We start from the raw sequence: 25,441 nt of genomic DNA on the forward strand, positions 1-25,441 counted from the left end.
TTGCTATAGTTTTAATGAAGCTCTCTGTATATTCTCATAATAATTAGACAAGAAGAGTTTTATAGATGAATGGCTATAAATTTTGGGTTTGGATTACTGAAAGTTTCCATAAAACCAGTGATGTCTGGGCAAATACAGAGGGAAATGCACATTGCCATTATGCTTGCAGGGCTTTCACAGAAAAGTATTTCACTTTGCTTAAATTATACAAAAATTAGACAGAAGACTTTCAGGTAAAAGTCAGTCACCCTTCCCTAATAGTAAGTGTGTAAGAGAACATGTGTGAAAACTTCTGGTGTAAATTTGATCGGGCAAGACAGGTATTAGCCTTGTTATAATCCCCCTGCCCTCAAACCACCTGGATAGTTATGACTGGAAGGGACTGAAGTTAATCTTCAGGAGATCACCCTGAATAGCCATAAAGGATTTGTCTTTGCTTTCTACTTTCAAAGAAGATGAGCAGCCTCCAGCTACTCTTGCACTCCATCCTTGCCTTGCACGATGTATTGTCTATCTAAATTATGTGCTTAACTTAGTATGGTCAGGAATGCAGCAGGTAGTCATTCAAACAAAGTTTAATGGCCAAAATATCAGCCAGCCTCAAAGTCATCCAAAGCAGACTTCTCCTATGTTTTACCACCCCAAGAGACCCAAGACCACAGACCAGATCTCCAGTGACTGTCAAGTCAACAGCAAGAAGACCCCTAGCAGAAGGCATTTATCTTACATCTTCCTCCAGACTAATTCAGAAATCTAAACCCTGAGTGGATCCTGATTATTTAGATATAAGGAAGAACTTCTTCACTGTGAGGCTGGTGAGACACTGGAACAGGTTGCCCAGAGAGGTTGAGGCTGCCCCCTCCCTGGAAGTGTTCAAGGCCAGGTTGGACGGGGCTTTGAGCAACTTGATCTAGTGGAAGGTGTCCCTGCTGATGGCAGGGGGGTTGGAACTAGATGATCTTTAAGGTCCCTTCCAACCCAAACTATTCTATGATTCTTATTATTGCCAAATACAGTTATTTCTTTAGGTGTGGCTTTTGTCAACCTTGATTAGCCTGACTAGTTTCTATTTCTATTCCTGCACATTAAGGCAGGGCACTGCAAGCGCCTGGAAGTAAATGCAAACTCAACATGCCTATGGGAAAAAACAGACAACAGAAAAAACGATGTGTTTTCATTGCCTGAAGGCATGTCAAAAAACTTTCAGTCTAGTGGAAAGGGCAGAACAAAGGACCTGTCCAAAGCCTAACCACAAAACTTTGATGGCACAGGGAAGGCTGTAATAGCCTTTGTTGGATGATGGTGTCTTCTATGTGAAAAAATATTTTTCACATATGTGCTGATGACAGCTAAAAAAAGAACCAAAACACAACATGGGATGACAGGATAAGAACTCATCTATTGTAGCATGCAGGATTACAGTAAATCCTAACCAAAATACAGGGCCAAATTTTCAAGTGATAGCACTGCAGTTAAGTAAGCAAGACTGACCTAAATGAGAAGTTGGCCCAGGAGCTGCAGGGTGAAATCCCATGCTAATACAGGCAATTCAGTGTACAACTGCATGGATGAAATGAAGTCATTCACATCATTCATTTTTTTAATGCTATGGGATCTACAGAAGAAATGTTTGGCCAAAAAAAATGTTCTTCTTCTAAGGTCAAAGTGTACGTTACTGAGGTCTCATCTGGTCTTTGCTGGCCTCCTGTCTGTAGTCTGTGGCTTTTGGCATGGTAACAGTTGTTGAGTTTGTTTTCCAACTAGCCTTCTTGGCAGACATAATTTATTTTCATAGGTCTTGTAGGAACTTGATATCTCTGGGACTCTTTGCCCTTCTATCAAATTTGGCTGAATTGTTATTATGAGAAACGTGCTCAAGCCAGCATTTTCAGATAAACCTCTTTTTTTCTTTTTTTCAAGAAACAGGCTACAATAGTCACTTACATTCAGTTTCTTCTTGCTTTTTATACTCTTATCAATATAGTAGCTTGCTTCCAAAAATCATGTCAAGAAGGGAAAAAAAAAAGTCAATTTATGACAAGAGTGTCTTGATCAGCAGGAATTAAAAGAGACATCCCCTTTCATCAAGTAGGAAATGCTCCACAGCACTCCACACATTCACTTTTTACCCCACAAAAACAAATGACTCACAGTTGTGTTTTCATCAAGGCAAGCTGTTGCCACGCACATGGCACATAGATCCCTTAAGGAACAAAAATTTAATTAGACAGCATGAGGCAGAGTGTGACAATATAAAAGGAAGGAGTTAACAAGGAAGACAGATTACAGCCAGGTTTCCAAAGAATCATAACCAACCACGACAAAGAAATTAAATGCTGTGGAGATTAAAAAAAAAATAAATGTGAGCATGTCCTTTCCATTTTTACAAACAATACTAAAAAACAGATTACCTTTGTGATGCTAAATACTTCTAAAAAGTTTTCACAAAAGGAAAGATGAAGACTGGACATGGAAAGGAGAAAGCAGAAAATTCATTTGTTATGCAAACTTGAAGCACAGAAGCTTTTCTCTGCAAAACTCTGTGGAAGAGCATCCATAGTAAGCAATTTTTTATTTAACCCTGAGAAATGTATGAACAAAGCCACAGCAATATTTTAAACTGTGTGCTTTTATGAGGACAAAAATGACATGGCCTTCTCCTCATGGTACATAGTAAGGATTTCTTCCTTCACTGGACAGTGAGAACATGCAGCAGCTCTTGGAAACCACTCAACATCCAATCTGTGAGGGACCAAGGCAGCTGAAGCTTTATGACTCATATGAAGCAATCTGAAAAGGGGTTAAAGCATCTCTCCATTCCAGGCTAGCTCTCATCATCACTATGGTCCAATGAAGATTATATTTCATGCAAATTAGCAGAGGGTTGCGGATTATTTCCTTAAATAAGCATCAGGAAGACATTGCTGGGGGTTTACTTCTGCTGCAGGACCCTTTCTTGCCAAACACTTGCTCCCCCAGCAACTGCACTCTTCCTCAGCCCAATCCTGAACGAAATTGGAGGCAGGTCCTAGCTCAGGTATGTTTTCCAGACTCTGACAGGGAATCCTCTTCATTACGGTGTTGTCTGATGCTAAACATGAGCATCTCTATAGCTGTTTCTGCCTTAAGTAGGCAGAAATTGGGGGGAAATTGTGCTTCTCTGTCAATTAGGGCTATTACCTCTTGATTAAATTCTCCTTCAGAAACTCAGGGAGATGCATGAAGCAGGAAAAACGAGGAATGACAAGAAAAGCCTCCCCGTACAGACAGCTACCAGAGAAAAGGATGCAACATTTAAACGTTCACAAAAGGGAAATTTTATCTACCTGCTAACAAGTCTGCAAAATTTTAGGCCAAGCAGCAAACACTTGAGAAAGCTTTGCAAACCTTTGAAACTGGGGAGAGATCTGCTGCTTGAGACAGGCAATGTAGTCAAGACAGCATGAAGAAAGCTGTGCTCAGCTACAGCTGTTTACTTGCTGCAAAGCCATTTCCCCATGTCCCAGCTCATAGAGACAAGAGGCACGAATTTGTATTGTCCTATTTGTACAGTTGCTTTCCAGAGCAGAAAGGTGTATTTTTTTTTATTACTCCCCCTGTAATTCATAGCACTTGAATAAATGGAGCGTGAGCCTGAGGCATTTGAAAGCAGAGCATGTTTGGCTTTTAGGCTTTCCTGCTTGTCACAATCTGTAGCTGAGCAGAGTTAATGATTAAAGGGAAGGAAGGAAAAACAAACTTCCCAGGGAAGCCAGTGGCCATAGCACTTGGCACAGCACCTGTGTTTCCATGTAAATGATGTAAGTCCCTGCATGCACCTGCCTGGAGGTCTCCCCTTCTTGCTCTCCTGCTCCCGCACCTTCTCCAGTCAGAAGACTTGCCCCAACCTGTGAGGCAAGGAAATATCTGTAGGACCCCAAAGGCAGAGAATAAAAAATCAAGCCTCTTGACCAGTGAGCTGACAAGCTTTTACCTTTGGCCTCCCCTCAGCAATCTCATCGCAGGGTAGCTGAGGCAGTGAGGGGCTCCCTGTACCCTCCCAGCCTGGCCGGTGCGCTGGTGCAGCCCCTCACTGCCCCGGCATCTCAGCTTGGCACCGACCCCAGTGCCAGGTGAGAGGTGCCCTCTCACACCACTGGCCAGTTGCTGGATCCCTGCCCAGGCCGTGTCTGCAGAAACTGCCTCAACTCTAATTTCTTACCTGTGAATAGTTATTTTGTCCCTTTTAGGGATACCTGAATCTTGGCTGTACAAACCACCAATACTACTGAAAAAAAAATCTGCTTAATATATTTACATGACTGTAATTGGTTGCTATATCTACAAGGCTTTTAAAAATGTTAATAGTCCCCATATTGCCTCTCTTTATTTCCCTAATGACTGCCTTTTCTTGCTATTTGTCTTTGTCCACCTCCTTTCTTCTGAGCAGCTCTTGGAGTCCCAGCTGGGGTGCCCCCTCCTGAACCCATCTTAGGGCTCCCAGGACATTGAACCAGTACAAATAATACCAGGGACAACATATTTGGCTAGTAAAATCCTGCCTTGGCTCCATAAATCCTGGAATATTGCATAGACAGTACTTTTGCCTGAATACTTTTCTCCCTGTTTCTGCAGCATGCTCTTGTCTAGGTGTGTAGCTCCTGATGAACCACTCACAAGCTTCCCAATGTCTCTACCTCACTGTAACAATGCCGCAGCCCTGATTTGGAGGCGAAACAATACACAGCCAAAATCTAAAAAAGCCAGAGAATTGAACTTGCTCCCTAAGCCATCAGGGAGGGATCAGCAGCTCCACCCATCTGTCCCACTGTCCTGGCTCCGCGCTGCAGCCTGCCTAGGCTGCCCCACTGCAGGCTGCAGACATCCAAAATCAGATTACAGAGTCAGCAAATACAGCAGGAATCTGCAGTTCATATCCTTGCTTGGACAAGGGGAACAAATCATACTGATTACATGTGAGGCTTTTTCCAACCTTTTAATTTTTTTGGAACAGAAAGGCAATCAGAGCAAGCTACTGGTCTGTAACACCAGCAGGTTGATTGTGGACATCAGGTCTCCCAACCTTGGTTGCTGCTTGGAAGTGGCATGGCTTATTTGATTTTTTTTTTTTTTTAATCTTCTGGGATTAGGGGTTTTTTGGTAAATGTAAAGGTCACCTTTGAAACCTAATGGTCATAAACCAAGGTGTATCATTCTCAGTGTAAAAATTTGTAGTACACAAATAATTTTTCCTTGAGCACACATCTTGGGTAAGCCAGTTTGTGCAGTACCTTTTACTTCACTTTTATGCTTTGGGAGTAAATGTTGGGTTTTGGTAAACCCATTACCACTTGTGTTTCATAAGTAGAATATTCATGAACAGATTGTCCAGTTTGAAAAAACACTGTAGTGTAACCCCTTGGACTAAAAGCTGTTGGAGCTATGTAAAGATTGCAAGTATTTCAGGTATTTGCTTGATGTATCCCATAGTTTAAATCAGTTAAAAATAATTTAAGAAAAGAGTCAGTCCTATTTTTATGCAGATAACAATGTTCCTGCCACACAAAGCTCAATGAAGTGGTGGTTAATAGCTGACACGAAGTTGAGCAATAAGCTTTCTTAACAAATGACTAGTCTGAACTCCACAGTACACTTTTCAAATATCAGCTATGATTATTGTTTCAGAAATAATTTATCCTACTGGGCACGGAGGAGGATAATTTCAGAGTACTTTACAAGCCTATTGAAGTCGGCAACTGATAGGCTTGTCTAACTCCTGGGAGGTGTCTCAAAGTGTCACAGTGCCGTCAGAAGGCAGTTTAAATAGCATGAGGGCAAGTTAAAATGCCAAGGGGAAAGAAAACTGTATGTGTGTGTGTGTTCAGTGGTGTGCTGTGTCCCTAGTGCCGGCACCTGGGGGGCCAGCAGTGAGGACCACCTGGGGCAGTGGTGTGGGTGCCCAGCCACGCAGCCCACAGGGCTTGCTGGCCACCACGGCAGGGATGGAGTATCCTGCAGCCATGCCCTGGGACCTGCTCAGGGCCAACAGCAGGCCCCGGGAGGGGGACCGCCACCTCAGGCACATCCCTGTGGGATCACGGCTGGGTGTTTCATGCCCTAACCAGGAGCTGCCAGCCCTCAGTGTTGTACCCCAAGGATGCGCCCCAGGGGATGCACCCCACCTGCCCTACAAAGATCCATGTGGATGCTCCATTCCCATTCCCAGATTCACAAACTTTCCATCCTCTGGCACATCCTAGTCCTGTGTTACCCTAGACAGTGGAGAGATTAAAGAGTTTCACTTGTTCTAAGCAGAGTTCCCTCTTGGTTATTTTGACTTGATGTTTATAAATCAAAGCAAATTAACTTCCTCCCCTGATTTCAGTGTAGGATCCTCTGCATTGACAGTGCTATTAAAGATTTCTCTATAAGCTCATAACAACTCTGTGCAGGTAAGTGCTCATGAGCTGATTTGCTCTGAAGTAAGGTGAAAACAAATCAAATTATACCGTAAATGACCACTCATACTCTCTGCCTATCCATCCACCTATAGATATCTTTTTTCTGTTATTACTAGCAGCAAATTAAGGCTTTTGGGAAATACCAGCCACATCTAAACACATGAGGAAAGATGGTGCAAAGGTAGACCTTAGCTTAACAAACCTAGGTGGAAGATATCTCATTTTCTTTTTGCTTACCTCATCTGTGACTTTACATCTCCATCACTGACTGTGGCAGGGGCTGCTGAGCGAAGGCTCTGTGGCGTTACCACTTGAGAGCAGCTGGAAATTGCTATCATCATCTGGCTACTACTGAATGGGTGGGTATGGCCAAGGACATTTTGCGGTGTGAGGCATCTTCAGTTTCCAGTGTGGTTTCAAATACCCATCCCAAGTGAGAACATGAGCTGCAGTTACTGTGTGTGCTCAGAGGTGACAAACCTTACATAGATCTCCTTCTACCCCATGCGACTTTTTGCAGAACAACACTATTGCTGCTCTGGTTCATGCTTTGCAGAATCACAGCCTAAAGGAGCACATAAGGCAGTGAATTATCCGAGGCCTGGACATGATACATCCAGGGCATCACACAGAGCATGCACGCCCACTGTTCACTCTGTCTGGACAGGACAACAGTGTCCTTCCCTAGGAGTGGGGTTTATATTTGCTCAGCCTCTGAACAGCCAGGCAGGCTGCACTGAGTTATGCACTGAGAAAGTCACTCATGGTTTTGTGTCATGTTATTAAGAAAGAGATTGTGCAACCTGATGAGCCTGAAATAGTAGCTGAAAGAACGAGAAACTGGGTTGGAAGACCCAGGAAGACACAGCTGTAGTCCTAAGACCACCTGGACATAGAGATGATAAAACATTTGAAGAGCTTTTCTTCAGGGGTTGGGAAGAACTTAATTTATTATCTTGTAATAAATGCTACAAAGGTATGCCAAGAACCAGTCTGGGTTATCCTCCTCCCTCTCTCCCTCCCTCCCTCCCCTCCCAGAGAGGGCCACCTCCCATGGGACGGGGGGAGGAGCCAGGACCTGCTCCGTGCAGGTGCGGAGGGTAACATTGGATTTCATTAATTACTTGGGCAAGATTGACGAGGTGAGCTTCCCAGCCCAGACACAAAGCTTATCTGACAAGAAGCTTTTCCCCAGGGTGGGTAAATTGTACTTTGTGTAGCCCAGTCAGACCAGACACCCTAACAGTTACTGCTAAGAGAAAGATATCATGCCTGATGAACCTAAGCATTGTATTTCACCTGTCACAGTGATGCCTGTCAAAACATATAACCTGACAAGTCCTGAAAACTCACTATGTCTAAATTGATCATGGGGTTGAGCAGATGCAAAGGGAATGTGAACCACTTGAAATTCCATGCTATTAACCCAGAAACACTGACAGGGCTTGGTGCCAGGTCTTGAACCAGTTGACAGGCAATAATAAGTGACAATCTAGCTCCACTGACACCTTTCAAGGCTGATGATCTAATGAACTACAGAGATGTAGTTCAAGGATAAGGACACCTTCCTGAAAAGCACAAGTTGAAAATGAGCAGCATGAAAAATGCCATAACACACACTCACACAAAACCAAACACCAGTGGTATAGTGGGAACAGTTGGCTAAAGAAGCAGATGTCACTGAAATATTTTGGGGTCTCCAAATACTGGTCTTCCAACTGAAAACTTAGTTGCTACGAAGTTATTCATAGGGCTTATTTTCAAAAATTCCATGGTGGTGTCTTTGTGGGCTTTTAGAAGCATTATCCCCAACTGTAAGGATGCAATGATCCTGGTGGTTATCTGTGAGTGAGGAGAGATTTCCTTCAGCAAACTCTTCTAGTGCCCTTAGCAATTTTCATGTGCATGTTGTTTTCCCCATGGCAGAACACCATCACGGAAGAAAAAGTTCGAAGGATGAAGGAGCAATTCGTGTCTACCTACGATGTCACCACAGATGGACGCTTGCAAATCCAAGAGGTGTCTATCCCGAACCCCAGCCCAGGATTTCTTTTATAGAAGGATGGAGAATTAGGACAGACTTTTTAGTAGTGCCTGTAGTGATAGGACAAGGAGTAACAGTTTTAAACTAAAGGAGGGTAGATTCAGACTAGATATAAGGAAGAAATTTTTTATGATGAGAGTGGTGAAACACTGGAACAGGATGCCCAGAGAGGTGGTAGATGAGGTCAGGTTGGATGGAGCTTTGAGCAACCTGATCTGGTTGAAGATGTCCCTGTTCATTGCAGGGAGGGTGGACTAGATGAACTTTAAAGGTCCCTTCCAACCCAAACCATTGTTTGATTCTATGATTAGGGCCTATAGCAGACTTGGGAGATGTGGAAGATAGAGCCTGGGTGGGGACAAGATGAGTCATGGAGATTAGCCAAATATCTTGGGTTTTTTCCAAGGCAACAACATGCCCAGCTTATATTTCCCATACTGGGTCAGCAGCCACCCAAGTTTTTTCTTTTCTTTACTTTCATGGTTTGAGTTTGTTTTGAGGGATTTTATGGTTTTTTTTTCCAGCTTGCAAATATGATCTTGCCAGATGATGAGAACTTTCTGCTGCTCTTCCGACGGGAAACTCCCTTGGACAACAGCGTGGAATTCATGCGGGTCTGTATCTCCACTTCCACCTTCCCTAGAACATAACATGGGAAATACATGGGTATTGTGGAAGCAAAACATGTTCTGACCTATTCAAGTGGAACAGGTTGTACATTATTTACACCAGCAAAGCAGAGACATGGTAGCTAGCACTGGACCAAGGGCACCCGGAGAGTTCATTAAAGTTCGCAAACCCTCTCGGCCACCTATCAGTCATGTCACAAGAGACAAAACCTTACGTAGTACCTAACCACTGATAAATTCAGCCCTGTTGGGAGCTACAGCCAAAGCTGCAGCTCCTCACCTGCAGCACAGCATAGACCAAGAGGGAAGATCAGGCACCATTTTAGCCTGAAGCATTAGCCTGGCTGGGTGTGGAGTGGAAATCTCCATAAATTGGACCAACTGAGGAGCATAAGCCCATAAGGTTTCCTTAACCTTGCCCAGTCTCCTTCCAGTCTTTGCCCCTAAGTATTCCAGCACAGAATTTCAGTTTTTCCAAGTCTGCTTGCAGTTACTTTTATTTCACATCCAAACTGGAGGCTTCTGCAGATCAGTGGCCAGTTGTGTATGGTCTTGACTTTTACTCAGGGCAATAAACAAAACTGAATGTACAAATTAGGTAAGAAATGCAAAGTGGTTTCTTAGTCCTTTCTTCCTTTCATAGACAGTGTGTCTGCATTAAATATGTAACAGCATCATGTCACATGTACAGCATCCAAGTGAGAGTAAAAGCTATTGTGTCGCAAGTTTATTTTATTTCATCTACAATTAATTAAATATTGGATAATGCAACAGCTGGCTCATTATAGAAGCCCTGATTTGAATATTTACAATCTATCACCAGAGCAGATGATTAACTGCAATATTTATGTGGTTGTATCAATCTATCCCCATTCAGATCTGGCGCAGTTATGATGCTGATAGCAGTGGATTTATTTCAGCTGGCGAGCTCAAAGTAAGTTATTCTAACAAGTCTCTTTGGGCCTGATCTACAGCTCACTGATGTCAACAGGAGCCTTTCCATCACCTTTACCAATTTTCTGCCTTTTTGTGCAGTTGGCGAATGGCATTTCTAGGTTGTTCATGGAGAGTTTAAGGACTGTGGACCCTCCAGCCTTTTGGCACAGCTGCAGGGACCCTGCCAGGAGGGAGGATGCTCTGCTGTTGCCCTTGCCTCCTTGCCTCGTCCCATGACCTCACTTGTCTCGGTGACCTCCAAGCACTCAAGGAGCCCCTGAGCACTGCCTCACCTTGGCTTTGCGCATGTGCCTCTCCCAGCTAAACAGAGCCAAAGCCATTGTATTTTATTAATGGGATTTCCTTACAACCTCCTCCTGAGCCTGCAGATTTTCTGAACACTGATTTATTTTTAAAGTTCAGGCCATCAAGGCAGAAACCTGTTCAGAAACCATAACTCAAAGGCTTTGAGCCAGCCAGGCACAGAAGTCCATCCCTGGGCTGCAGACCCTGCGCTGATGTCTCAGTGTGTGGCTCCAGCCTGTGCCCCAATAAAGACATAAGAGGACACTTAAGTGTTTTGCCGAATGGCAAATACTTTGATTTGAAATCAGTTAGCAAATATTACAAGACTTATTTTATCTTCTGCTTATCTTGTGACTTAATTATCACTCATTCCAGTATGCCTGCTCTGTGGAAATTTGGTTATTTTATAATTTATTTGAAAAAATATGTTTCAACTAAAAAAATGTGAAGTTTATGTGAAATTGAAGACACTAGTACTAATCAGGAATGTGCAATTAGATTCATGTAACGCTGCTGAATTTGGATTGAATTTCTTACTGTCATTTCTTGAATTTACTCTAAAGAATGAAGTTCTTATTTTATTCTTCCTTCCTTACTACAGGATTTCCTGCGAGATCTCTTTTTGCAGCATAACAAGATGGTTGCTGAAGTAAAGCTGGAAGAATATACTGATACCATGGTAAGAAAAACCAGTGTTGTTTAGGTTATAGTACTGCCTAAAAATCTCCTTCAGAGTCAATGTCTATAGGGCCATAAGTGCCCTCTTAAAAGGTGTATCTTCTCAAAAATGTCCCTGTAGAAAGCTAGCACATGCTGCTGCTGTTTCTTTGCACTGCACTGGACATCAACTGTGAACAGCATTTCAAATATTTTTGCTTTAAGTTGAACTGTTTCCTATGAGAAAACAGCTCGACTTTACACCAAAGCAAACTGAGCTCTAAACCCCGTTAAAAGGAGGTGAGGTGCATCCTTCTTCAGGGTATATTCAGCCTCAGCCAGACCTCCAGCTCCTTCCCTCCCTCCCTCCTAGCGAATCTTTTTGCTCCCAACATGCAGGTATCCGGCTCTTCTGCTCTGCAAAGCCCAGCAAGCCTTGCTGGCTCCCCGCTGCTTCCCTGAAAGACTGGGAGGTTGAAAGCTTCAACTCTTCCCCTGCTTTATCACAATATAGCTTTTATACTGCAATCAGCAACATAATATTTGGTGTAAGTTTAGCATCAGTCACCTGGATTTCAGAGTAACTTATTATATCCAAAAATAAGAAAAGAAAAAAAAAGCTAATTTCTGATGTCATTCTCAAGGATAGCATTTGCCTTCCTCTAGCAGACATATACCATTGCAATTTTTTAAATGATTTTCAGACGGAACTGCCTTGAGTATTGACTCAAAATCTGTGCTTATACCTAAAACCCAGCTTGGTATGCAAGCAAGCAAAGAGCTCTCCACATATTTTGCAATACCATGTTATGTATGCATGATGCATCTGTGCCTAGAAATGTGACCCTTTTGAGCAAAATGAAAAACTGTACCATTACAGAAGAGTGTAGACTTTTTTTCATATTTATAGGACAGTGAAAGGAGAGTAATGTGAGCTACAGAAATTATTTTCCAACTGGCAGAGCTTGAAAATAATAAAACCCCAGAAGCTACAGCTAGAACAAAAATCTTTCTGGTAACATTTACAGGTAGCAAATAGCTTTTATGCTGCTCCATTAAGGTTTCCATCCCCAGTGGCTAATCTCTGATCAGGTGCTGCAGAATAGGCAGTCTGAAGCTTGTAGACATTGGGCGGTTCATTTCCTCCAACTCCTTTCCCTTTCCCATAATTTCCCAAGAAAGATCCGCATTTTCCACTGCCCCAATGCAGCTACATATCAATGCAGCCTGGGGCTGGCACCCTCAGGAGGTCTGGTTTCTATTCCCATAGGTTTTTATAGATTGGCTTTGTATCTTTGGAGAGGCAGGTTAGTCTCTATGTTACAGGATAAGATTTGATCTGGGAGAAGGGATGCTTTGTATATCTGGGAAAATCTATGACCTGAAATGCAGATCTGGCTCATGAGGACAAAAGTTTGCAAAGCTGTAATGCCAAAAAATCAGAAATGTTAATGGTTATTAGAAAATGAGGATATGGCAGATGAGGCTTTTTTCCCTGCAATTCTTTGCTATAAACTGAAGATCAAGGATATTTACAAACACATCTGATCCCAAGAGCTAAGGCAGGGTGTGAAATTACAACACGTGTAATCTTACCCTGTGATATCTTGTAGTAAAATAGAGGATCTGAATTCTGTACGTCACGGCAAAGTATCCACATGGACAGCATCTCTATAGTAGCAGATACACTTCACAAAATGATTGCGTGGGAACTTATCTGAAGTGGGAGGCCAAAATTACAGGAGAGAAGAAAGATTTAGTCTTACTTTGCAGTGCTGGATTAAAAAGGGAGAAGTGAGTCAAGGAGCCAAGAGCAAAGGCCAAGAGTCAAGGCCCAGGGCAGTGAGAGCTCTTTGTTCTCTCTCTCTGCTTTCCACATAGAGTGGGGAGCTGTGGAAGTGGAGTCCCGGTGGGACTCTGTCACCATGACCACTGTTTGGGAAAGCAGGGGGACAGTGGCCCTTACATTTCATTTCTGAGGCTTTCACAGACTTTCTGTTGTATCTTTAGCAACCAACAGCCCAATTCCTTTACTGCAGAATGGAAATATTTATATTTCTCTCCCCTATTACTTTGCTCTCACCTTTTTATCTGTTTAGAACACAAGGTCTTCGGAACAAGGACCTGTTTCTGCTGCACACAGCTACAGGATCTCTCAGGCTGGCCCATCTATCCAGTTCAGGGCTTTCAAATGCCACTGTAATAACATTCAGTTCAAATAAGCTGTGTCCCAAGGAGCTGTAAACCCATCTGTCTCCACAGGAATTTACAGATCTCTGCCACCTTTTCTATACATCCACAGCCGGCTGCACACATCTTAAGCAGCTACTGACATACTGAGTGGACCCCAGAGCAATCTGGAGATAGGAATCAAGAGATAGGAAGGGGAAAAGACAGAAACTATAATTTTAATGAAACCAGCCCAGATGTGAGTAAAAAAAGAAAATAGGTAATTTATGATTCTGTGCTGGGTATTTGCAGCTTTATCTTGTGAGAAGTGTGAGTAGATATCATATCAACCAGGGCATGCTAAATACTTGCCACTTATGCTGCTGTGAATGATCCACCACATTTTAAAAAAAGCTGGGAAGAGGGAGAAAATATTTCTTTTGGAAGAGATTGGTTGTCCTCAGAAAGGAACATCACTTTATCAGGTTGCTTAGAAGCCATTTCTTAAGAGGCTATTCTGTTCCCTCGTGACCTTGACATTCTCTCTTCAGAGAACACCGATATAGATCAGGGATTTGATGAACAAGTGACGAACCCCTGGAAAGAAAACAGATAGTGAATGTGTTGGCATTGCAAAAGCCCCGTGAGTCTGCTAAATCAAATCTTAAAAAGCACTAAAGTCACTGGGGAAAGTCACAAAAGAACATTTAAATTCTCGAGACTCTTCATGGAGGAATTAAAGTAGCAACCCTGTGCTGAGGAAGCCCCTTTGCAGGCACAGTTCTTGTTATTTTTCATAACTACTTATATATATGTGTGTATCAATATTCATTAAGTGGGTATTAATATTTATTTACATGCTCACTTGCATGAGAAGATATATAGCCATGTGCAGTTCTGAATCCTTGAAAACAGTTGGTAGGTCTGTCACCTTCCCATGGGCATAGTCTGAGAGCTGCTGACAGGGTGCAGGCTCTTGGAGGCTGAAGCCAAGCCTTGTATTGCTCTGCTATTGTAGTGCTAGCTTAACTGTGTTAATGAAATCTCTTATGACCACCAAAGAAATGGTGTAATAATGGAAAGACAAATATTTATTGTATTGACAAAAGCCTAAATAGAGTTTGTTTGTTAACACACTGAACAAACTTCCCAAAGCTTTAGAAATATGATAGGTGTGGAGTGTAGCCTAAAAGACTGGTTGCCTAAAGGAGCAGTCTTTGTACATCCCTTCTCCTGGTAGTGGTCCCTGCTGGCTTCCCTCCCAGGCAGTTCCGTAAGGATGCTGTGACCCCCAGGAGGCTGCATCTCCAGTGATGCACTGGCACTGCAGCCACCACATCTCCTAACCCCAGCCACCACTATGGGAGCGCCCCCCACCCCACTCCCAGAGAGCTTCCTCCTGGAATATTAACCCTTTGGGTGGGTGTGAATCCTCTTGTTGCTTTGCTCTGTGTGATAAAGAATGGACCCACACTGCTGATGAACACAACAGAGGGAAATCTGCCTCCTGTGTCCCTTCTAGTCTTAATCCCGGCAGTGCTGTCACCTCCAGTTTTGCGCCACACTTGCTGTGGCATAAACTAGGAGAAGCAGAAAATCCCGTTTAAGTTCAAACTTCATTTCTGAAGATCAAAACCAACAGAACTCAGGAGCCTGCAGGCTTTCGAAAACCCCAGCAGATAATGCCTTGGTCTTTCAGGAACCAAAACACTCTTAGAAATCCCTCACTAAACAACTTGTTTAGATTACACAGGCAATGTGGTCAGGCAGAGCACTGAGCTTTTGTCCTGGGGGTAACTTGCTGGCCACAGGGCCCTCCTGTCACTCTGCAAAAGCCTTTGTGCCCCCATCCTTCCCTAAGGAAAGAAGCCATAGGCAGTCCTGCAGCTCAGGCACATGCTTGTCTTTACACACCCTCAATAACTTTTGTATTCACTGGCCTATTTATTTTAGTTACAGTTGTCAGGTGTAGATGCCTCCGATGTATATATTTGTGAGAGTCAGAGGTCAGACAAAGAGCTGACTCTTTCCGTGTCCCACCTGAGGGATAAAACACTTTATTACACACAGAGAACCAGAACCAGAGAAGGTTTAAAAGCAGGATTTAGTGAGTCTGCTAATCACAGAACAATTTTTTTTGGTTGTTTACTTCTTTCCTATCTCGGTCACAGAAGATAATTCAGATTTATAATCTTATATTGCTCTTCAAAGCATGTGTGTGTTTATCATATCGTGACGTTTCAGTGGCCTTCTTTACAACACCAGACAGGGAAAGCAGAGAGATTTCCTTTGCTGAATTCAAAACCAATGGCAGTTTCGATTTTGCACTTAAAAAACCAAGATGTAACAACTCTTATTTTGCAAACCCAGCTCTTAATTATGCTCTGTCTACCTCAGAGTGCATGGACTACATTCAAACAAACAGAAATAAGACTTCCCTGGTGCACTGCCATTAAAATGTCAGTGAATTAATTTGTGCAAACACTTTAAAACATGGGGTAGCTTGACAGTAAAATAAAAGCATCATTTTATAAAGCATACTGCTATATGTAACAAAGCTTTTAGTAAAATGGAGTGCTATTTAAACACACCAGACCTTATCCTTAACCACATTGAGATGTTTCATATCAGCCTGGCAGCATAAATATACCTTTGAAGAGTGTAAACTGAAAATCCATCAAGTTTAACATATCAAGATGGTGTGTAAAGGCAAACATTTAAATTAGAAACAATCTCATATTGATTTCTAATATCTGCTTCTCCCATGGTGTACACTTTGTCACATGGGGCAGGTACGCTCTGTCATTCTTTGTGTACTTATGTACGCAATTAGCAGATCACATCAAACACTCGCATGCTTGAAATTTGAAAGTTTAATTAAAACCCAAGATTGCTATGTAGTGGGTATGCATGAGCTCTGGTTGTCCAGATAACAGGATTAGGTCTATCTTATTAGCTGTGGTACCTCAACTAATTCAGTGACCACTAGTCCATCTTCCCTACATGTTCTTCATCTTTCATGTGGAAGTCACTGGACAAGAATTAGCTCAGCCTAGCTCTTCCAGCAAGACTTTTATTTTCTCTCTGTTCACTGGTATGGACAATCAAAATATTGCATACGTTTGAAAATTTTATTCAGGATTCTTGTTGCAGAAAAACAATTTGAAAACACAAAGATTCTCTCTTGAGAATCTCAGCTTGGCTTTTGCTATTGCAAAAGCCAAGCTGAGTGAAGGAGATCAGAGAGGGGAACTAGTTAGCTCTAAGTAGACATGGTCAGCCCCTGAAAATTTAATGTTATGCTCAAAAATTGGGTGCAAATGAAACGAATTGACTGGGAATGGTGTTTTTCATTAAGTGTTCCACAAAGGAAAGTATTATCTCTGCAGTTAAATGAATTTTAATGGAGTCTGTGCTACTGTTGGAATATTGTAAAGGCTTCAGAAGTGGATAGAGTTGGAAACCACTGGCTCAGAAAATTGATAATGAAGGAGAAAGACTTTCACATCTAAACCATCACCTCTAGCCTGTTTCTTTATGGGTGCACAAAGCTCTTCAGCCTCCCTTGTCTATTTGTGACTTCTGAAACCATGAAAACGTGCTGCACCCACAAAGTAGAGCAGATGCAGGTCAGACAGGAGACCCAAAGTCCCAAGACAAGAATAAGTACACTAGGAATTTTGTTTATTTATTCTGTGGAATAGGAGATGAGACTTGAGATGTTTCACTGAAAAAGAAACACATGGCTTGTGTCTGACAGGCTTATGTGAAATGAAGAGTGGGCCTAAGTCTGCCCCTTGCATTGGGAACCATGAGGCCTGTCCTGGTCGCAGAAGCTGACACCACAGTCAGCATTTATAGGTGAGCTTGTGCAAAGGTCAGAACCTCGTGGTCACAGAGCTGAACTTCTCCCAAAAGCTGTGTGTTAGCTTTCCTGAGGCATCACAGAGGGAAAAATGTATCTGGGGCTCTGTTTGAATCTGAATTCTGGGCTGAAACGCTGGCTTTTAGCCTCAAGAGAGTACCTCTGAGAAACACAGATAGTGGGAGAAAATAAAAAACACTTTCAGGAACTCAGAACTGTATAGAAGAATCTGGCTGAAGTTCAAAGAGTGCTAAAGGCAGTAAGTTTTAGTATGTTTTGGTAAGGATATTGTACCTTTGTGTGAAGAAAAGACTAGTGCCTTCAGCCAGAGCTGCCCTGCCACAGGCAGTGGAGTCCCTGAGAGCTTCTCTCCATGCTTCCCACCGAACGTTGTCCTCTGCCACCACACCAGGTGTGACGCTTTATGGTGACTTCCTACAGACTGTGTGGGTAACTAATGCTCCTCAGTGGCCTAAACAGAGGGATTTAGAGCAACACTTTCAAAAGCACTTAAGTGACTGTAAAGCCTAGGGACTATGGTATTCCCACCACCCAAATGCTGGTACTTTCTCTAGATGGCTAAGTAGGGGTTGTCCTCCATAAGCTTCCTTTAAGGAGCATTTTTCAGAGTAATAGTGTAAGCTGGATGTTGCAAAGCCACCTGGGGTGGAGAGTCTGTAAAAGTGAACTAGTAGGGGTACCTCCCTCTCTCCTCACACAACAAACAATACCAGGTTAGGCTCTGATGTCCCATTTGGAGAGAGGCTTTTAAAATCTTATCTGGGATGACTTATTTCTAGAAGGAACATTAACCATTCTCTATTGCCTGGAGAATAACTCCTTTATCAGCCAAGGACTGAAAGCTCAGGTTTGTCTCTCTGATCGCAGCAGGAGGCTGTTGTTGCAAGGACATTTCTCCCCTCGGTGGCACCGGTGAAGGCAGCTCCTCCTCCCAACCCTTCCTCCAGCCTTGCCCCATTGTGGCCCCAGCAGAGACCAGGGAAAAGTTCCATACTGCAGTGGGATAACTGATGGGGCAAAAGGCAGGATGGAAGTTAGATAAGCTGGAAAGGGACAACCTGGACTGATGCAGCCTGAGAGAAGTCCTCAGGATTGCTTGGCAGCTTTATTCATCTCTCCAGCTCTAGAGTGAAGGAAGATTCAGAAGTCTTTCTTCTGTCATTTAAGGGCTCTGTACAGAGCACATGCTTGGCAGAGGCCAATGAGACAGTTAAAGTGACTTTTCTGTGTGCCACTGAATACCTGCATGGTTCTCAGGATGTCATTTTTCCAAAGATATCAATATGGGCGTTCAGTCATTCGTAGGAGTTTTATACTGTCTTTCAGCGGGCCGAAAAGTGAGCCCATACTGAGTGCTCTTCAAAAATCCCATCCAAACCTCAGTAGTGTAAAACATGCAGAATAATTAATGGAATAAAATCTTGTTGCAGAATCTTAACCTAAACCCAGTACAATAAAAAGTTACCATAGACTCACCGTCCTCAGCATAGCTGCCTGCCCTTGAGCAAGGGGCAGGGAGGGGGCAGCACTGACAAAATAGGCAAGGTCTCCCTGAGAAAAGGCAGCTCTCCAGATACTACCTTTCCTCATGCAAGTGTCAGGCTCTGCCCCAGTTTTGCTGCTGGGAAATGCTCAGGACCTGCTACTGGCTCCCATGTGTTCAGGCTGTGTCTTAGCGGATGGTTCTCTCCCTCTAAGCCTCCTGAGATGGGGACTGGTATGGGCCTTCTCCAGCAAGGGTGCAATTACACCACAGATTTGTAGTGACCTGATTACTTATAACCACTAAATAAGCAAATGAGATTTATCAAGGTAATATTAATGCCTCTTCCATTACTGAGTATCTGACAAAGAATGGCACCCATCTTAGAAAAATATTAATCTTTCCCTCCTACAGTGTGGAATACACTTTTTCTGGAACATTGAACCATGAGTTTTTCAGGTTTGTAACCCATTAAATATCTCCCTCCCTTTCCCTGTAACAGACTCTTTTTGTGCCTTGCAGAGAAACACAGTACCAAATACAATAAATAAATAATTAATTTATGGTGTTGATTCATTGAAAAGAACATATTAAGGCAAATGTAATAGTAAGGAAAAGATAAGTCTTGTATTCACACAGATTAACCTCTTGACATTGGCAGCCTGAACCTTCTTCCAAGTCTTAGCACTTTGTGACGGCAGGCTTTGAGCCAAGGAAAGCCCACTGACTTTAGAGGTGTAAAACTCTGACCTGAGTGTCTATCAGAAGGTGACATTTGCACCTCAGCTGCTCGGTAGCCACAGCAACAGTCAAAGATAAGGATGGAGTTGGACTGGAAGTGTTCAGAAGTTCTCTTCTTTTTTTGGCATCTTTTTTCAGCATCTTTTTTCAGGGGCCACGGCAAGACCAGTATTTAGTTTCTTAAGGTGTTTGCTGGATAAAGACAGGTGTCTTTATCCCTGTGTAAGGTGGAAAGGGAATGGTGCTGGTATGTGATTGCTTGGGTTATTGCTGTCAGAAAGCAGGGGGGTTTGCTATGCTCTTGTGACACCCTTGCACTTGGTGCTAGCAGAGGACGCCATGCTGCCTTGGGCTTAGGCAAGCACCCTGAGCAAACAGAGGTGAGGGCACAGGGCAGAGCAAGATGTCTGCTGGCTTTTTTGAATGTGTGTTCTCCTCATGACCTATGTATTTTATCTCTGTCTTCTTGATTTTTAGATGAAAATCTTTGACAAAAACAAAGATGGACGGCTGGACCTGAATGACCTGGCAAGGTAGGCTTTAAGAATACTGATGAGGTTTTTCAGATCCCAATGGCAGATCCAAGCAAGGTGATGATCTCCCTCTGGGGACATGCATTTGAATCCTACCTCCTTTCAAATTAAATCAGGTACTCTGATGTAGGTATCCCAGGTCTCTAACGCATGGTCCCCATCACAATAATCCAAGAACCTAGAGCCAGTGACAGTGAGCAATGTCAGAACCTATTTTTGCATCACCAACACACTCTGGCATGATCCATGCTACCTCTGCGATGCTCCTCAGGTGATGATGAAACAGCCAGTGGCACCATTTCTCCAAAAGAAGGATGGCAATCCCCTTCAGCAGGGTCACAGATGTGCATTTATTTCACATCATTGTGCGCAGCAGGGATTGCAAAGAATTTTTGCTGCTTGTTTGAGGAATAAAAGAGCCACTGCAAAGGAGTTTGCCAATGACAGCAAGAAAGGATTTGGAGAGCCAAGGTGAAGACACTTATGAATGAAGCTGGGGACTCAGTCGTGGGCCTCTGTCTCTTTTCTGTCCTTGATACCTCAGAGGCTTTTGTATGATTTTCATCTCATACAGATAGAGAGTATGTCTCCTCTGTAAATGTAAGTGCAGTGACCGGACAGGACTTTCAGTGCAGGTACAGTCTTAAAACACCAGTTTGGGGGATGAGAGGAGAGAGGTGCTGGTTTGCTACTGTTATTTTCTGCTTGGGATCACAACGAATTCCAACACAAGTAACTGCAGTGCATCTGGCAGTTCCCATTGAACATTGAATATATGAAGAAAAACAGGCAGAATGGAGAAAGGGGTTGCTCTTCCATTTTCCCCTTAAATATGGTTCCCTACTGCCCCCTTGCCCCGGAGCAGCTGAGGCTCCCCTCCGATCTGAGCAGATTTCTCTCACCCCAAACCCCTCTGTGTGCGGACACAGCTCAGCATGCCCAGTGTTGTGGGCTCTAAAAACCTCGGGGTTTGCAGAGCCGCTGGAGAGAGAAAAGCTTCTATCAGTGCGGAGGGGAAAGGAGAGAAATCTGGCCAGTCTTGGTGCACAGACCAGTATTACTTTGTCCTTTACTTTTACAACTGCCAATTCTCCCTCCAACAGAGAGTGATAAATTACTCTTTCCTTGAATGCAGCACAGCAATCCATTTACAAGGAATGATTGCCTGGTAGCTCTTGCTTCGGAGGCTGACAACCTCCATTGCACTGGACCACTAGAAATACCCTGGGAGAAGCAATGGTGCTAAGAAACATCTCTGCAGTGAACCAAAGGACACCCTCCATTCCCCATAAGACAGGGAAGGTGGGGCATGTGTTCCTGTAACAGTCTTCCATAAATAACCCCGCAGGCAATTTTCTTTTTTAAAGGCCTGTAATCTAAAATCTCTTTGCTTTATGAATCAGAAGAGTTTAGAATAGTTCATGTGCAGATGATAAAGCAGAAAGACTGTAATTTAAATCTCTCCATTCAGGATTCTGGCGCTCCAGGAAAATTTCCTTCTTCAGTTTAAAATGGATGTAAGTAGTGCTATTTTTTGATGCGTTGACCCCGCCTCTCTCTGCTAAGATAGCCTGGGCCCAAACTTGAATCTTTTGCTTTTTTCTTTTTCATTTGCTTGTCCTCTCCACATGCAGGCTTGCAGCACGGAAGAAAGGAGGAGAGATTTTGAGAAGATATTTGCACACTACGACGTTGTGAGTCCTAGAGGCCATTCCCTTGTGGTCTGTGACACAGATTTAGCATACGCTGCTCAGACTTCTTCTTCCTGGTGGGTGCTGTGGGGGGTCACTCAGGAACTGCAGCTGTGCCCAAGCCCATGGGCCAGGGAGGCCAGGTGCCAGGCTGGAGGGTAAGGTGGGGACAGAGGGGTGCGATGGTCAGAGACCTCGTGACAAAAGATCTGTTTTGAGTTTCTCCATTGCCATGACCAGTGCAGCTGCATTATCAGTATCTCCCTGCAGGAGACGCAAGGGATGTAGAGGACATGGTAGTTTTAGATCTTGCAGTCTCTGGCAGTTTGGGACCTGCATCACCACCACCTTGAAAAATAAAGCCCCTTCCAGTATTGAACCAAGGGTTATTTAGGGAGTCTGGTCCAGGGCAGACATGACCACCTAACTGCCTGTTAGAAATCAGCAATTCAGTCCACTTCTGACAGTCACACAACTCCTCAGGATGGTGGCCAGCAAGCCTCACAAAATGGTGGGAGACATTGCTCCTGTTTGAGGGGAAGAGATGGTTTGTAAAAAAGGGAGGGATCTTAGACATTAGATATTAGGAAGAAATTCTTCACTGTGAGGGTGGTGAGACACTGGATCAGGTTGCCCAGAGAGGTTGAGGCTGCCTCCTCCCTGGAAGTGTTCAAGACCAGGTTGTATGGGGCTTTGAGCAACCTGGTCTAGTGGAAGGTGTCCCTGCCCATGGAACTAGATGGACTTTAAGGTCCCTTCCAACCCAAAACCATTCTATGACTCTATGATCTTTATGCTATAAAGCTTGATGACCAGGTGGACTTGCTGACCATTGCAGTGTTTTTGACTCACTGGAGCATTTTGATGTTTATTTCATCTTTCAGAGTAAAACAGGAGCACTTGAAGGCCCAGAAGTAGATGGGTTTGTCAAAGACATGATGGAACTGGTCAAGGTAGCTTCATGGCTCTTTCTATTTGTTAATACCCTATATTTCTGAGACGAAGGTGCTTGGTTTGGAAAAGTTATGTAAATAGAGAGGCTACTAAGAACATGGAGTCAAATTTCACTTTGATCAGCAGCAGAAATGAATGTCACAGTCTCAGCATATACACTGCTGCATTTCACCATATCACAGAAATTCTGCCTGACATTAATATAGCTTCACTTAGCAACTCTATATAAGAAAGGTCCATTCTAGCTCATACTCTGAATTAGGCAGATGTTACCACATCAACTGTGTTAATGTGGACCAGTCATCAGAATTTCTTTCTTCTGTTTTCACTGTGGATGTGGTCCTCACCAGAATGACCTCATAGTTCATCAGTTCAGCACAGCAATACACTTGAAAATTACTTGAGGTCTATCTCCAATCAAGAATACCGTACTCAGTGTGTCACTTCAGTTTCTTGTGAACAGCAGACTCCATCTGCATTGGATTACCTTGAGTATCCAGATGTAGTCCAAGATAGAGCTTTTGATCCAAATATATGTGGTATTTGGCTCCCTCTGAGCCTGAACTGTGGCATTTCCACATGATGTGACCCAACACAGGGACACCTGTGCTCCCATGTCCATTTAGCAGAGAGCAGAGCCTGCAGCTGCGTGCTGAGGGCTGCATGTGTATGTTCTGGCCATGCGGCATGCAGGGAAGGTGTGGGGGCAGGCAGGAGGTTGGATTTGTGCTCTGTGCATGTGTGTACAAAGGAAGGAGGTTTGTACTTTCCCTAAGGGCCTTCATCAACGTCATCCTTGGGCACCACAAGCTGTGCATGTGAATTTGATCTCCTGAGAAAGTGGGAAGCAGAGGAAGTGGTACAGAATTAGGAGCATACAGAGATAGCCTGTAAAATGTGTCTTTAGCATTCATTTGATCCACTAAAGGTGTTTTAAAGTTGCTGACTAGCCTGTAAAATAGCCTGCTGACAGAAATTCCACATCTCTCCTCATGTAGCAGGTTTGAGAGAGGAAACTAGATGAAAGCACAGGTCCAGTAATGCAGTGATCTGTATTGCACACCTTTCTGCAGACTTTTATTTGATATGGATCAGATACTGATGGCCTTGACTAAGCACAAAAATCAAATTACATTTCTACAGTTACTCACAGCCCCATACTTCTGTTTTTGCAGGTCACCCTTTCCCCGTTCTCTGTTTGCTTCCTCATCGCATGTGAGCTGATGTGGGGTCACGCTGTTTAGTCACCCCTCCTTGGGTGGATTTCCCAGCCAATGCATGACCTGTTGCTTTGAAGGGCTGGGGAAATTCAGAGTCGTTTTCTCTCTCAACATTATTTTTCTCTTTTGCCTGTAGCCCAGCATTAGCGGGGTAGACCTGGACAAGTTCCGCCAGATCCTGCTCAACCACTGCGACGTGAACAAGGACGGGAAAATTCAGAAATCCGAACTGGCTTTGTGTCTCGGGCTTAAAATGAACCCGTAGCCAGGAGAGTGCTTGTGGTCGTGTTTCCCTTGTGAGATTTGCCTGCTGCTCCTCGTAGAAGTGTGTCCTCCATGCTGCTGTGATGGTGGCGGGGAGCTGGGACACCGCACCACCGGCCTGGAGAGCAGCTGCATGAAGACATGGCAGAGTGGGATTCACATGGAAGTCTTCCCTGCTCCGATAGTCCCTTTGTGGTGTCCGCTCACTGCCGCCGCTTGTGGGTCCCCTTAGCAATGTCTCTGCCCACGAGCACACCAGCTGCTCAGCAAAGGGGTTGATGTTGTTCTCCTCCCCCCATGAAATGGTGCCCTGCCCATCCCCTAGGATAGGGACAAGCATCTCCTTAAAAATGCCAGTGCTCTCAGAGTGCAGCTACTAGGTGTTTCTGATGGTTGCTTTATGTGAAGTCATTACTTTGGTGAGCGTCGTGCTTTGTTTGTGCATTTAAAATGTTGGATGGATGACAGTGTATTTATGCAGAAATAAAAAATGGCAATTACAGAAGATCAGTAAGATTGGAGTTTATGTGTTATGTACAGAGAACCATCTGCCACAGACTGGCAGACCATGCATTGTAGCCATTTTATGTAAAACACATTAAAGAGCAAGAGGTTTTGTGATGCCTATCAGTCTTGCTTCCAACCCAAACTGAAATAATATACAAGGCTTCCATGAACTGAAAAACTGGAAGGACAGAAGCCTAATAAACAAAGCTCTTAAGCACATGCTTGTTTTTTTAAATCTGTAAGAGTTAGTAAATACTCTTAACCTTTATTGAACTTAAAGCTTCCCATCACTCCCAGGCCATGACTGCGATCTTGGAGCCTAATGGCAGTAGCATTTGTGCCACATATTTCCCTATTCCAAAGGTTTTGACTGGATATTCAGAAAGTGCCACACCTACTATTATGCCCAAATAATCCTTTCTTCATTTCCAGAGAGAAAACTGCAGAGGAAGGGTTGTTGGCAAAACTCCTGCACATTTCAGCATTTATGTCTCCTACAGATGAGAGACTCAGATTTGACACTATGAAGTGTCTTTCTGGTTATGTTCTTTCAACAAGGTGGTACAATGAGACATTCCCTTTATACTTGGTTCTATAAAAATTAATCAGAAATTACCTTCATTCAACACGAATAGAGATGGAGATGTCAGTCAGTAAAGTGCTTAAGAACATACACAACTTCAGGGATGTGCTCATTTTGTATTTACATCAATTATAAGATCACAGACAGAACAAGTGCTAAGTGTATCACCAATCATCTTTCCATCATACCTCCAAAAGGATGAGACTTATCAGCCAAAATAATTATGCTTTTAGGTACAGTCTTCTGTTTGTCTCTCTTCTTTCAGTCCTTATATCATTGTCATTGTTACTACTACTTTCTTAAACTACAGTTTCTATTACTTTGGACATGTGAGCAATTTCTGTACCATACACTTGTAGATGTATAATCTTTATGCTATTTGTATTTTTCAGTTATAA

General features: G+C 43.4%; 1 protein-coding gene across 1 annotated transcript in view; it reads left to right on the forward strand.

Annotated features, from left to right (window-relative positions):
- SCGN (secretagogin, EF-hand calcium binding protein) overlaps positions 1-23,954 on the forward strand; it is a 28,582-nt gene extending 4,628 nt beyond the window's left edge. Inside the window, exons 3-11 of the mRNA XM_074847873.1 lie at positions 8,367-8,459; positions 9,009-9,098; positions 9,991-10,047; positions 10,957-11,034; positions 19,769-19,824; positions 21,296-21,341; positions 21,459-21,518; positions 22,400-22,468; positions 23,826-23,954. Coding sequence (XP_074703974.1) covers positions 8,367-8,459; positions 9,009-9,098; positions 9,991-10,047; positions 10,957-11,034; positions 19,769-19,824; positions 21,296-21,341; positions 21,459-21,518; positions 22,400-22,468; positions 23,826-23,954 — 678 coding nt within the window. The remainder of the gene's footprint in view (positions 1-8,366; positions 8,460-9,008; positions 9,099-9,990; positions 10,048-10,956; positions 11,035-19,768; positions 19,825-21,295; positions 21,342-21,458; positions 21,519-22,399; positions 22,469-23,825) is intronic.
- The last annotated feature ends 1,487 nt before the right edge of the window (positions 23,955-25,441 follow it).

This window comes from Strix aluco, chromosome 1 (assembly GCF_031877795.1).
Source record: "Strix aluco isolate bStrAlu1 chromosome 1, bStrAlu1.hap1, whole genome shotgun sequence".
Classification (NCBI taxonomy): Eukaryota; Metazoa; Chordata; class Aves; order Strigiformes; family Strigidae; genus Strix; species Strix aluco.